The sequence below is a fragment of the Vidua macroura genome, chromosome 2 (genome assembly GCF_024509145.1).
Source record: "Vidua macroura isolate BioBank_ID:100142 chromosome 2, ASM2450914v1, whole genome shotgun sequence".
Classification (NCBI taxonomy): domain Eukaryota; kingdom Metazoa; phylum Chordata; class Aves; order Passeriformes; family Viduidae; genus Vidua; species Vidua macroura.
Window position 1 is genome coordinate 49289723 of NC_071572.1, and position 14499 is coordinate 49304221.

The following is a 14499-nucleotide window of genomic DNA, read 5'->3' on the forward strand; positions in this document are numbered from 1 at the left end:
TTAGTGAAATATAAACCCTTTCTCTTATAGCAATCTCCAGACAGAAAGCTTGGTTATCCTCACCCCTGTAAATATATAGTAATATACAAAGATTGGATAAGATTTAGGATTGATCGGACAAGTTCCTTCCTAGCTAGGAGACTATACTAGTTTTCCAAATGCTCCATTTGCCTTCCATTTTTTAGTCTTCCCAATGATTTGATTTTTAATACTGGGCCTGCTTGTTAGCTAAGCAAGTGCTAATTTTTAGGAAGTCTTCTGGAGAGCATGTATTAAAAAACCCCCAAAATATCCCTGTTCCAGATTTCCTCCTTGAACAGATCTACCAAGCACAGGAGCAACCCCCAGAAATGTTTACCAGGAGATTCACCTTTCTTGGAGTGACTCAAGCAATAGGCTAAACAGTGCAATGTGGACCCACTGGTGGGCAGAATGTGCTGTTTCCTTGGCTGTTCTGCTTGTGTGAGCATGTAATTTTCAGTCATTCAAGGAAACTTCATGCATACCAGCTTCCTGTAACCTTTGGAGAAACGTGATTTAGATTTGTTTTGGAACTTCCCATCCAGTTACTGATACTTCTTTTATCACCAACATGACTTTGCAGCATAGAGAATTAGTAGTATGGACTGCCTTTGGTTGTTAAAACTGAGATTGTTTTTGCCAGAGCAGTATTTCAAACTTCAGTGTTTCTGCTGCCATTCTCCATCATGCTTGCTGCATACCTTCTGTGATTCATACCTGGTTGTGCTCTAAGGGAAAGGAAGGTTGTTGTTGTCTATTTTTGGTATTTTGCTTCCAGATGTGAAAGTTACAGAAGGCTTTCTAATGCATATTCTATTCCTGGTAAGGCACTGTATTGGACTGGACAGTGTATCAGGAAAAAGTAAACAATAGGTTTCTATGGGGTGTTTTCAGCTGTATTGTTTTTAATGCTTTGGCTAGGTAGCAAAAAAAACAGTGAACTTGCTGATTATGCTAGAAGGACATTATCTGTGCTTCATGTAGCGTTACATTTATTTGATAAAATGTTAATACTGGATCTTTGTTCGGATTATGAAGCAAATATTTGGAGTGTAAAGTGGCTGTCCTGTAATATTTTTGGAAGAGATCTTTTTCCTGTGTGTAATCAATGAGACAAACACAAGCCATATGGTATCAATCTCTTTGCCAGTAGCTCCATCAACAGTGCAAACCCCCCCTAGATTTTCAGTTAATAGTTTGGTGAAATTCATAAATTGTGAAAAAATGAGATAAATAATGAGAACCATGATTCATTTACTTCTGTAGGTTTTATATGCTGGACTGAGGAAATGTTTCTTTGAAGATAATGTCCAAAGACAAAAAAGTCTTTGGGAAAGGAGAAAGATTTAATAGTCCTGGAAAATTTGAATTTGTGTTGTAATAGTTTGAAATATGCTTCACAGGTGATTACCTGTGAAAGGCAAATGCTTTTTTTTTTTTTTTTTGCAGTTACAATTTGGGGTGTAACCACTCACATTTCATACAGTGGAAAGTGATGTAATAACTGTTACAGGAACTAAGGAGAATTACATGGTTTTGGTGAGACAGGACATCTTAGTGTAAAATAACACATTATAAGAATGGTATTATTTCACTTGAGATAAAATAGAACTCTCATGCTCTGATTGGAGTGAGAATGAATTAGACAGAAGCAGAGATTAGTGTGTGTATGCATGCTAATATAAACTGATGCAGTGCACTTCATTTTTCTCTCACAGATTGTCATACTGAAGGGCAGAATATCCTTTTCACGGATGGAGAATATATTAATCAAATAGCAGCATCTAGAGATGTAAGTTTTACAAATGATGGGTAAACTATTTTTCTCTCAACTGAGTTTTATTTTACAATATTTATAGCTTCCTTTTTGCTTTGTGTTTGGCTTTTTCTTCACTAACACAATTAAGGAAGAAATCCATGCAACTAGAAATAATGGGGAACGTTCGTATTATTGCATAAAGATGCAGTATTTTGGTATTAATTCACAAAACTTTGATTTGTGATTGATTTGTTTATTTTTCAGGTAAGTTTTAAGAAAAACTCCATTGCTCTTTCAGGAAAAAAAAATCTTATATGTTGAATAATGTCTTTTTAACATGTTCTACAGGTTCTTTTTGGGATAAGTTTTGTAGAGCTTAAAGATAATTTTTTTTCTTGATTTAATTTCCTGTAATTGCTTTGGAACTTATTGGTGCATTTCAGACAGTTTTATTAGAAGAGATAGGAAATATACCACATACCAGTTGATTTTTGTGTGAAAATTGCCTGTTGGGCAAAGCTGTAGAAGCTCAAAGAAGTGCTCCTACTGGGGACAAAACCGTAGTGGTAGTTGCATTTTTTTTTTTCAGCAGACAGTTACAATGCTTTTAGTTCTGGTGGGGTTTTTGGTAGTGAGAAATCCGTAAAATAGGGATGGGGTGAAACTGGGTTGTCAACAGATGCTAAACATCAACTGTAGAAAAACCAGGGTTAACCCATTCCCCTCCTAACAGAATCAACTGTTGTTTTTTTTTTTAACATGGCGAGATGAAGATACTCTGCACTTCTAAACAGAAAATTGTTCTAGCTACTCTTTACAGCAGTCACTCTGCATGCAGAATTTTGGGTTCTGAATCAGGAGAAATTCAGGGCTTAAACATAGGTGCAAATAGTTACAAGAGTAACATTTCTACAGCAGTTCACTATTTTTACAGTGTTCATAGCATTTTCATAGAACTCAATATATGTTTAAGGAGTCAGATACTTACTTCAGCTTGTCCTGATGGCCAATTTATTCTTTTCTCCTCTATAGTAAATGTTATGTTATAATAAATGTTACTTTATCAATGTGTCCTCTGACATTTACTCTGAAATAGTACTATGTTGATGCACTTAGGACTTGAAAAGCAAAATAATTCATTTCTTTTACAGTATAAAGTGGATTTTTGTATTTATTGCAGGATGGCTTTGTAGTGCGAATATTTGCCACGAGTACTGAGCCAGTATTGCAACAAGAACTGCAGCTTAAGCTTGCAAGAAAATGCTTACATGCCTGTGGCATCTCATTGTTTGATCTGGAGAAAGATTTGCACATTATCAGTAAGTTCTCTTCTTTGAAGGTTAATAACAAAGCTGGTAATTCAAACAGTAGAGCTGAAACACTGTGCTTTCCTTTGGCTCTACTATGTGCAGGAAGGTATAGCTCCAGAATAAACACATGGAGAGGGGTTTGAAGCCATTCAAGCATTACTTGACTCAGAGTCAAATCCATATACCCATTCTGTCTCTAGTACTGTTCATGGTTTTCCAGTATTTTCTGTCAGTTATATAATAAAATTGTTTGAAGCTTGGACTTTATAAAACATAGAAGCTGTGGAACTCCATGCTGTGGGTCAAAGTTAGCAAGTTACAAGGACCACTGACTGGATTAAAGGGAGAGAATTACATTGAAAAATACATTTGCATCAGAATCTGAGGTGAAGAATTGTTAGTATCTATGAAGGTATTTTGAAAAAATATCACTTGGCCTTTACTTTGGGATGTTTTTGCTCTATTGAGCTTGCTTTTGGCTCTATTAGAACAACAAAAAAAGCATATTTGGCTCTATGGACCACCTCCAGCAGAGGTGGATAGGTGACTGGTCTGTGAAGCTGCCTGGTTAAACTGTTCAGTTAACACAATCTTACTTGCACAGGTACAGGGTTTGATGAGGAATCAGCTGTCCTTGGTGCTGGGAGAGAGTTTGCACTGATGAAAACTGCTAGTGGAAAGGTACTGAAAATATTCTGTAGTAAATAGCAAATTGCGCCAATAGATTTCTGTTTTTTAATTTAATCATTATTTTCCATAATTACTTTTTGCCTTTTCAGTATGTTAAAATGTATGTCTATAACAGTATTCAAATATATTTTTCAGAGCCTGCTTTAAAACATAAAAGGCAAATAGTTGTTTAAAAGCATAAACAGATAGTTGGAACCCCTTAGAAATACATGACTTGAATTTATAGGAATTTCTAAAGTCAGTCTTGCAATGAAGGGCTTTGTTTAAATTTGGGAAACAAAACTGTCTTCTGTATACAAATGATGTATTAGCACCTTTGCAAATTTCACCACCTCATAACTTTCCACAGTCTGACCACAGTAATTTATTTAAATCCCATCCTGATATTTTTTTCTGATCTTTTAGAAAATTATTGATTCCCTTATGCAAATTCTTCAATTGATTTCTTTGAACCTATTCTTAATGATTTGATATGTTGTTCTGTTCAGTGGAGACTTTTTGAGGCATTTGCCATAATCATGGAAATTTAGAAATAATACTGTCACTGACTCTTTACATTACTTACTGTGGTTCTATTTCAGTGCGAAAGACTAATGCTATTTATCTTGTAGAAACATAGTTCTTAATTACATGTTCAAAATTGTATTTCTTTGTTGGAATGAAGGCCTTGCTCTGCTGCTGTCACAACAGTGAGATTGTTGAAAATGTTAGAGTAAATATTTTTAAAGAAAATTTAATGGTGTGTACCAGAATTTGATCAAATAGAACTCTTCAGCATTGAGGGAGACAGAGTAACTTTATCATTCAACTAACAAAAGTGCCTGTTCAGTATAAAATCAACAAATTTTCTGGGTTTGGTCTATAAAGTTGTCTGTTAAGGTAGGAAATACAGTATGTAAGGCAATGTAAAATGGCTTCATATATGCCCCAGAGGTTGACATACCAGTTTTACAGAGCTGTTGAGTTGCATGTTTCTAAAGGAAACTTTTTATTTCATGTCAGTATTTTTCTGTTTGTTCACGTGAAATATCCTACTCTGTTATTTATGTAGTCAGTGGCTACTGTGCATTTACTAAACATGTTTTACAAATGTGTTGAAGCATATTAAAATATGTAGTAATGTTATTTTAAATTGATTTTATTATTATAATACCATCTTGTTATTACACAGACCAGACATTTTTGTAAGGTGTTTTAAATGCTTCCTCTGAGTACTTTCTATGGTTCTTTCTTGTGTGTTCAACTCATCTAGCCAAACAATTATATATGAAAACTCACTCAGTGGCTCAGTAGAAAGCACATTTCAAAACAATCTAATCTAAGAATCTAATCAGAATGTTTCCCCCATTAAGTCAAAATTGATGGGTTTGGGACAGAGATACTGTAATGGCATAAACAAAGTCAAGAAGAGTGCAGTGTGCTTTGAAATGAAAGGAATTAAAAACAATGCAACTTCGAGAATTATGTAAGCTTGAAGTGCTGTGGCATAACTAAAACGTTTTTCTCCTAGATTTATTATACTGGCAAATATCAGAGCCTTGGAATCAAACAAGGTGGCCCTTCAGCTGGCAAATGGGTTGAACTCCCAATCACAAAATCTCCAAAGATTATTCAATTTTCTGTTGGACATGATGGCTCACATGCCTTACTCGTTGCTGAAGATGGAAGCATATTCTTCACAGGTTCTGCTAGTAAAGGAGAGGATGGTGAATCAAGTATGTATCATTGCTTGCTTGACCAGTGGTTGGTAAAAGCCTCTTAAAGAGTTTTTAATTTGAAAATAAGAGTTTCAGCATTTTCCAGGAACATGTAAGCATGCCGTTTGTGCTGGAGATTATGCTGGCCACAAGTCCTTAAAAACAGTGCCAAAAGCTCTCCCAGCTACAGAATCCGATCTGTGTTTTACCACAGTTTGGGTTATGTGGTGGAAGTACTATTTTAGACTTGTCCCATGAAAAGACAGCAGTAAATTTGGTCAGGAGGCCATGCTGTCTGCTCGGGATTTTGAAAAACTGTGGAGCCAAACTTTTGCCTCTTTGCTTTTGTTTTATTGAGCCTTGGAAATGGGTGTTTTGCTGGCTGGTGGAGGTGCATTGATGAGAACTTGTAGAAGCAGATCTTCTGTGCTTGATCAAGCAGGATTCTTCAGACATTAAAGAAGACAGATTAATTTGATCTTTGGACTGACAAATGCCTCATCAATAGAAAATTAACACATTTCCTAGTCTTGATTTCTGTAGGTTGAAATAGACTTTGTAAGACAATTGAAGAGATCTTTAAGTGTCCTGAAGCTGTGATCTGCTGTAATATTGAATTAAATACTTCACTTTAGGAAACAAATGGTAGATGATGATGTGGTAGATTAATAAGAATAATTGAAGTGATTTGAAATACTTGAAGAATCATTTCTAAAAGATACTGATCTAATCATGTCTTGGCTTGCCATTGAATTTTTTGAGAAGAACCAGTATAATGCAATTAAAATTAGACCAGGAGATTGTACATATAGTTAGTTGTTTGTTTGGGTTTTTTTCATTAGTGGTCTGAAAACTAGTGATTATGCCTGTGATGGTTTGGGGATTTTTTTGGTAGATTTACTTTTAATTTATTTCTTTATTTAAAGCTAAAAGCAGACGGCAATCAAAACCATATAAGCCTAAAAAAATTATTAAAATGGAAGGAAAGATCGTCATATCTACAGCATGCAATAATGGAAGCAGTTCTGTAATTTCCAAAGATGGAGAACTCTACATGTTTGGAAAAGATGCCATTTACTCTGATAGTACAAGTAAGTTAATATTGGTCTTTTAAATTATTTTTCAACTGAAGTAATTGAAATTAATATGAAAGTTTTTAGCTCATGAAAATATTGTTTGTGTGTTTCTTACCTTCCTAATGTATTTCTGACATTCTGGTGATTCAGACAAATATGACAGAAGAATTGAAAAAGATAGTTTCCAAAAGTTCTGTAAAATAATTTAGCATCAATGGTGACAAATATCCAAAGTAATTCTTCCACTAAGGACAAGAAAAAAAAATTAACTTGTGTTAATCTGACATAAGAATGCCACATAGGAAAAAGTCACAGAAATAAGATGTGCTTTGGTATGAACAAAGGCTGCTGGAAACTAGGCCTTGTGTGCTTCTCTGCTCATAAAGTAGCAGGGGATCCTGTACACCACAGTTAAAGTAAAATATTAATGAAATAAATTCTAATGGCTTTATGACTCCTTCAGAATTCTTTTTCAAAACAAGTGATTTGCAGCATTTTTAGGTTTGCTTTTGGCTTTTCATTTTTTGCAGGACAAGTGGCCTAGGCCTAGTTCTCCTTTCACTTTTTATTCTAGCACTTGTTTTTTATATCTGTTTTTCTGTCTTGCTGTAAATTTTTATATTGTCCATATCCACTAACAGTTTTGTTACATCGAGTTTACTTCTTAGCTAGAAAGTGCAATTTTTCACTCAAGTGTTTTATGTCTTGCAGGTTTAGTAACAGACTTGAAAGGCCATTTTGTGACTCAAGTAGCCATGGGCAAAGCTCACACCTGTGTGTTAATGAAGAATGGAGAAGTTTGGACCTTTGGCGTAAATAATAAAGGACAGTGTGGACGAGACACAGGCTCTATGAGCCAGGGAGGAAAAGGTATGGGACCTTCAGGGCTTTTTTTCCCTTTTCATTTGCATGCTGGCAAATATCAGAAGTGAAAAAAAATTAAACATTTTGTTGTAAAATGTAATTCCAACACTAAAGCTTGAATACATGCAACATGATGTAAAAAATCAAGCATGTCCATGCACAGAGATTTCAAAAAAGTCACTATGCTGGCTGAGCAGGCAAATCAGGCATTCCTAGTCATTCCTTTTAAAACCTGATCTGTGAGTGCTCTTCAGAGCTTCAGCAGTTCATAGACACATGGAATAGTTGGAGGTGGAAGTGATCTTTTAAAGGTTATTTAGTGCAACCCCCGGCAATGAGCAGGGACATCTTCAACTAGATCAGGTTGCTCAGAGCCCTGTCCAACCTGTCCTTACCTCTGTGGATAACCAGAACCCTCTCTGTTGGCCTCAGAAAGCAAGTACTTCTTATTTCAATATCTTAATTAGGTTTTGGAGTTGAAAACATGGCAACAGCAATGGATGAAGATCTGGAAGAGGAACTGGATGAAAAAGATGAGAAGTCCATGATGTGTCCTCCAGGCATGCATAAATGGAAGCTGGAGCAGTGTATGGTGTGCACTGTATGTGGAGATTGCACAGGCTATGGGGCCAGCTGTGTTAGTAGTGGGCGTCCTGATAGAGTTCCTGGAGGGTAAGCACACGTGGGAATGTGGGTGGTACAGTGAGATGGATGGCTAAAGCACTTTCTGAATGTGAACTGAGTTAAAGTTTCTAAAGTAAATTTATAGCTAAATATGTAGTAGTACATGCTATTAAAATCAGAAATGGCTTTACATTTCTGTAAATAGCTTGTGATTGCAGGAGATTTAGTTTTACAAACTGGTTTTTGTGCTTTAGCATGTAGTTCTTTACTAGAAGCTGTTGGATGTGAACACCAATATAATTTCTGTCTCTTGACAGAGCTGCTGGCTCAGGATAACTTTTCTTCATCCTGTGATGGATGCTTATCTTGCTATTCAAGTTGCCTTTATCTGTTACTTCTTATTTGAGCTGCAGAGGGCCACTGCATCATGATTACTATTTCTTCAGCATTTTGTGTGCTCATTGTTTCCTTGTTCATGTTTTCATATGGTGTACATTAAATTGAAGAAAGAAAATTAATTCTGAGAAGTCAATTCATTGGAAGGTCAGTGTATGGTCCTGGCACCGTGCAGCAGCGGCTAGGATTTAAACCAGCTGTCCTTCCTGTCTATCTCAGGAAAACTTGCATGCCACAGACAGAACAAAGTAATAATCTTTTTAATTAATCATTTTAATTACGAAGGCATCAGTAAAGCATAAAAATAAAAGATAGTGACAAAGCAATTCTGTTTCCTGCAGAATCTGTGGCTGTGGCTCAGGTGAGTCAGGCTGTGCTGTGTGTGGCTGCTGCAAGGCATGTGCTAGAGAACTGGATGGCCAGGAAGCAAGGCAAAGAGGAATCCTTGATGCTGTAAAAGAGATGATACCTTTAGATCTCTTGCTGGGTAAGTAATATGAAATTAGCAAAAAGACTTTCAATTCTCATTTTTACTGCACCTCTTTTTTCCCCTATTGTTGTCCAGTACATTTGTTTACACACTTTGTTACAGGATAGTTTTAGTGTAATATTGTTAAAATGGTGCTTAATAGTCAGATTTATTTATTGGTGATACAGCAAATTGGGATCATTCTGTTAAGTGAACTGTTCTAAGATTACCCTTACTACAGTCACCTGTGCCACTTATGACCTGTGCAATTACGATACTAATGTTGATACTACAAAGTTCTTCTTGTCATTTTGATATCCTGAAAAGTTTTCTATAATGTTTTTATCAGGATTTAAGCATTCTTAAGCTAAAACATGGCTAATTTGTGTAAAACCTCTTAAAAATATAAACAATTGTAGACTTGGTTTAATAATACCGTCTGAAACTTTTTAGGGGAGAATGGAGATAACCATGACAACACATAACTACATATATGTATCTGCCTCAATACTACTTAGTGATGTAGGAATAGTCAGATTCATGAAAACCAGGAAATTAGGAGATAAAGCTTAGAACTCCTCCAAATTTACTCAAATCCTTTTTATTTATTGTCAGGGCCATGTAAAAAGCAGTTAGTAAATAGATTTTCAGTTTTCATTTACTTTACTTCTTTTAGGCTTTATTGCCACCGCAACAATTTTAAAGATAATTTTACATATTTTATTTTCTTAATCTATGTAGCTGTCCCTGTTCCCGGAGTTAATATTGAAGAACACCTTCAGCTACGACAAGAAGAAAAGCGGCAGCGTGTAATCAGGAGACATAGATTGGAAGAAGGAAGAGGTGAGTGACTTACTGAGAAGGGCCTTGAATAGCTTAAGAAACTTCTGAGTCTGTTTTCTAAGAATGAAGAGTCTTCCTCCAGTGAGCCTGTACAGTGATCAAACTCAATCAGGTCCTAAGTAGGCAGTATGTAGCATGCTTTTAGAAAATGGTGGAAAATCTATGTGTTTAACGAAGTCTACACATAAGAATCAGAATTTTAATGATAAAAGGAGCATTTTGTATCACTTCCACAGATGAGTTTTTATTTTTTTGCTGTTTCCTAGTTGAATGATTGTTTTTTAAAACGTAGATCCTAAAACATATGTAGATGAAGAAAGGACTACAAGCCTGTCTCATGCTATTTACCTATTATATGAATTATCTAATTACTGTAATAAATTGTTCCATTTCTGTTGTGTAATGGTAGGCAGAATTGTCTTTTATAAAATGAACTTTTCTGTATTTGCATAACCTGAGACTACTGACACAGACTGAATTAAAAAACAAAACACCACTGCAACATTTGAAAATTTTCTTATGTTTTATCTACCTCATTGTTGATTTTCCACACAAGGAATAATCTACCTAACTTTTCACGTTCACTTAGAACGGTTCACGTTCTAAGATACCTCAGTGTCTTGTTAAATTAAATATGAGAAATTTAGACTGATGCAAACTGTAATATTTTTGTAAAGCATAATGATGTTGTTGCTAAGATTATTGTGTGTTGAGAAGAGAAATAACTTACTGGGATATATAGTCTTTCAAGTTACTGTAGTTTTAGTAAATACAACTTTGATTCTTCTCTTATTAATTAGATACTGGGTTTTTTTGAATACAAAATAATTCAAATTATTTCCTAGACTGTGCCAGTGATTCTTGTGATGTGAATTGTGTCTTTATTTCACTTGCATTAAGAAATTGCTGGTTTTAACCACAAATAAGGAGCAACCAGAAAGAGAAAGCTTGTAGTTGCGTATGTATATGGAAGAGGATGGAATGTTTATTTTTCTTTGCATCTTTGTGGCTAATTTTAGCTGTGAGGTAAGGAGAGGAAGCCTTTGTTTAGGACATGTCAGAGCTGCTGCATGCCACTGGCAAATGTTGGGTGCAGCTAAAAATTTTTTATTGAACCCGAATTAAATGCCCAGGCATTATTGAAAGGTACTGCTGTTCAGCCCATCAGTGATGAGAGAGCTGGGAGGTAAATTTCAGTTAAAGAGTGGCAGAGAAAAATTTACATTTGCTTCTATTTCTGTAGCTAGAAGTAGAACCAGAGCAGCTTCTCTCTTCTGTATGCCATCTGTTTCAAAAAGCAAAAAAAAAGATCACTTGCACAGTAGCTTGAATGTACTGTTATGGTTGGTTTTACTGGTGTATGGGAGAAAGGAGGTTGTAGCCAGGTGGGGATTGGTCTCTTTTCCCAGGCAACCAGTGACAGGACAGGAGGACACAGTCTTACTCTGCTCTAGGGGAGGTTTAGACTGGATATTTGGAAGAAGTTCTTCACAGAAGGGGTGCTTGGGAATTGGAATGGGCTGCCCAGGGAGGTGGTGGAGTCACTATCCCTGGAGGTGTTTAAAGGGAAGACTGGATGTGGCACTTAGTACTATGGTGCAGTTGACATGGGGGTGTTTGATCATAGGTTGGACTCGATCTCTAAGGTCTTCTCCAACCTAGTTGATCCTGTATAGGACTGTAGCTAAAAAGATAGTGTTGTCCAGCTTGTTGCACACATTTGTGTTACATTCTCTATCTAAAAAGCATTGAAATCCCATACCTATGTGGTTGTGGGAGGTAGTGGGTATGCCAGTCTGGAAGGGCTGGAGATTAGTCTCCTGTTTTGGTTCAGAATGACTTCTTGTGAAAAAGCTGGGAACAGTGTTTCACAGATACTTAGCATCTTGTTTTATATAATCAGGTATGAATATTTGATTTGATAATCTTTATTTGCATAATCCGATTAAAGAGCTTTTTTGCTTCTCCATCCAAATGCTGCAGTTTTTCATTAATGAGTTGCTGCAAAGAGTAGCACCATTCTTGACAACTCTTATCATGCTACTCTTTTCATGTGAGAACGAGAACATTTAAATAATCTAGACTTTTTGTGCAAAAGGTTCTGCAGTCTGATAAAATATAGTTATAACAATGTTTAAAGAACTGGCAGGTTACTTGTTACTTAGCTTTCCCAAGAGTTCTAGTATTTGTGCATATGTAGCTGAACAAATCCATGCTAATGAAATAGCTGTTTGGAGATTCAAAGAGAACTTTTGACCTTTCAATTTTCTGAAAACACGGCTTAGTTAAAGGCTGGACCAGCTCTTTAGGCCTTTCTTTAAGATACACAGTGTTTAGTTTGACAGGATTCTGATTTCTGGGTTATTCAGTATGTTAATGTGTGTCTTTTGTTCTTTTATAAGAAACAAAGCATGCATAGTTTATGATGGTATAAGAATAGAATCCATCACTGAATGTTGCTGCAACTCTTTAGTTCCAATTAGTGACCTTTATTCAATACAAATATTTTCAGTAAATCTTGAATGTCTTGTAGACAAGAGGACTGTGAAAGCTTTAAAAATACAGGAATATTTAATTCCTAAAACAGTCATACAAATAAAACAAAAAATCACAAAGAAACCTCTCACCCATTTGCCCACTGAATGTGTTGAAATAGGAATAAAGTTTGGAGAGAGGTGTAAGAGCAAAAGTGCTGGGATTATACTGATTTTTAAGTTGCCTAGTTGTTTGAGCTTCTTTACTAAAGCTCCAGATGTAGTCCTATTACAGTGACTTCTGATATAAAAATATGTTCTTGAGGTCCACTTGAATTAAGAGCAAAAGTGATAGTTATGTCTGCAGGTGTGACAATCATTTAATTCCTTCTCAAGATCAGTTGTAGTGTCTTATATTGAAGAAAATAAGAATGGTTATCTTTATTTGCATTTATCTGAAAATTTGAATGTTCTGGGTAGATGTAGTTGTTGTTAATAGCTGCAATAGCAATGACATGGTTCAAAATTACTGTCACAAGCAATTGTCACTTCTCACACATGATCCAAGTAGCCTGCCACTGTTGTAAGGGACCTGTATACATGCTGCACAGCAACAGCACACTAAGTAACTTCAGAAATTTTAAGTGCTTATGCTGAAGATTTCTTTGTTTTTTACGTTGAAATGAGGCACAAACTATAGTTTGTGATGGAATTGTAAGCAGCTAATAATTTTTATGTTTTGAATTAGTTATTTATGTTGCTGTATTCAAGAAAGAAGTTCTGCTTTAGCGGAAAAAAATAAATCCTTTAAATTAATAGTGGGTAAAAATAATAGTGGTGTTTGTTTGGGAAATCAACTATTTAAAATAATATTATAGTTCTTTGCTCTTTTCTGCACACAAGTGACTGTGACAAGCAGTGAAGAGGGGGCTCAAAATCAATTCCACATTTTTGAATTGGGTGTATGACCTTCTGAGAAATAAAGCCAGCTGTATTCATCACAACTTCTATGCTAAATCATAATATCTCAACAAAATTATTGATGGAATTGTCTCAGCTCTTCACTGTTCTTCTGGTGAGAAGTGAAGGAGCTGATTTTTCCAAATAGTGAAGTGGTTTTTTCTTTTCAAGCTGGTTTGGGGCTTGATGAGTGTAATGAGAGATGAATATGGAAATAATTGCACTTCATTATTTTCTGTGGCAGTGAGGAAGTTTTGTATGTTAGAATGTTCAGAACATGGTTAATTATTTTTCCTGTCCTGTGAAACTATTTTTTTCATCATGGGGGCAGTAAATTGCCTTAATGGATTACAGAAATCTGTGGGCCACATGCACAATTAATGTAATGAACCTAAGACTAGAATTTTCTGAGGAAGGTAATCTTGAAAGCCGTTCATGAGACTTTCTGCTTTTTCAGATTGGTATTTGAAGTAGTAGAAGTTGGAATAGTCAAAGATTTCACTTTATCACTTGAAGATAATTCAGGGTTTTTTTCAGAAGATGATGAGAATGTTAAAATAGCTTTTTAAACTATATTTAACTAATAAGCTAAAAAATACAGAAATGGTTCTCAATAGCGATAATAAATGGTCTCATGCTTCACTGGTATTTTACTGCTACATTTTCTCAGCCTATGATGTAAAAACCTCTAGGTGATCATTACTGAGATGCAGATTTGGTGTGTTATTAAGTGAGGTTTAACTTTTGATGCCCTTACAGAAGAGGAAAATTAATTTTCATCAGTCCTATGCTACTTGCAACAACAAAGAACCCACAGAAAATTGATTATTTTAGTCCAAGCTGCTCTGTTTTAAGACAATATAATCTGAAGCTGCCTTGATTTGGGCAGTTTTTCATTTTCCTGAAGTGTAACTGATTCAGTTACTTCAGTGATTAGTTTTACCATGGTAGGCTAAGTATCATATAAATCTGTTTAACATCTGCACAGGCCACTCAGAGCTTGGAATCTGTTTGTCTGTTCATTGCTCAACATGTACCTAAATACCCTGCAGAAGTATCTGTACAAGTCCAATATTAAGTGCAATACTACTTATTAGATAATTGTCCAACTTCTTTTTATAGTTTTAATTAAATGTTTATTTTGATGCTTTCAGGATTACTTTTGTTTCAATGTTATTTAAACAAACCAAAACTGCTCAAAACCCCCTACATTTTCACTTGAAATGATATTGAACTCACACATGACTTTTTAAGAATGCTTTCAATAGAAAGCTGCAGGCTTTTCCCCCTAATGACCATCAGGTATTGTTCTATGA

General features: G+C 35.4%; 1 protein-coding gene across 16 annotated transcripts in view; it reads left to right on the forward strand.

Moving 5' to 3' along the window:
* The window catches only part of MYCBP2 (MYC binding protein 2), a 173723-nt gene that overhangs the window by 43325 nt on the left and 115899 nt on the right, over window positions 1-14499 (forward strand). For 15 of the 16 annotated variants that reach the window (XM_054001515.1, XM_054001538.1, XM_054001546.1 and 12 more), the window contains exons 9-17: window positions 1740-1813; window positions 2961-3099; window positions 3695-3771; window positions 5291-5495; window positions 6404-6568; window positions 7265-7423; window positions 7885-8089; window positions 8779-8924; window positions 9648-9749. In XM_054001515.1, coding sequence (XP_053857490.1) covers window positions 1740-1813; window positions 2961-3099; window positions 3695-3771; window positions 5291-5495; window positions 6404-6568; window positions 7265-7423; window positions 7885-8089; window positions 8779-8924; window positions 9648-9749 — 1272 coding nt within the window. Of the gene's footprint in view, window positions 1-1739; window positions 1814-2960; window positions 3100-3694; window positions 3772-5290; window positions 5496-6403; window positions 6569-7264; window positions 7424-7884; window positions 8090-8778; window positions 8925-9647; window positions 9750-14499 lie in introns of those variants that run through there. The other variant, XM_054001610.1, reaches the window with a different exon arrangement.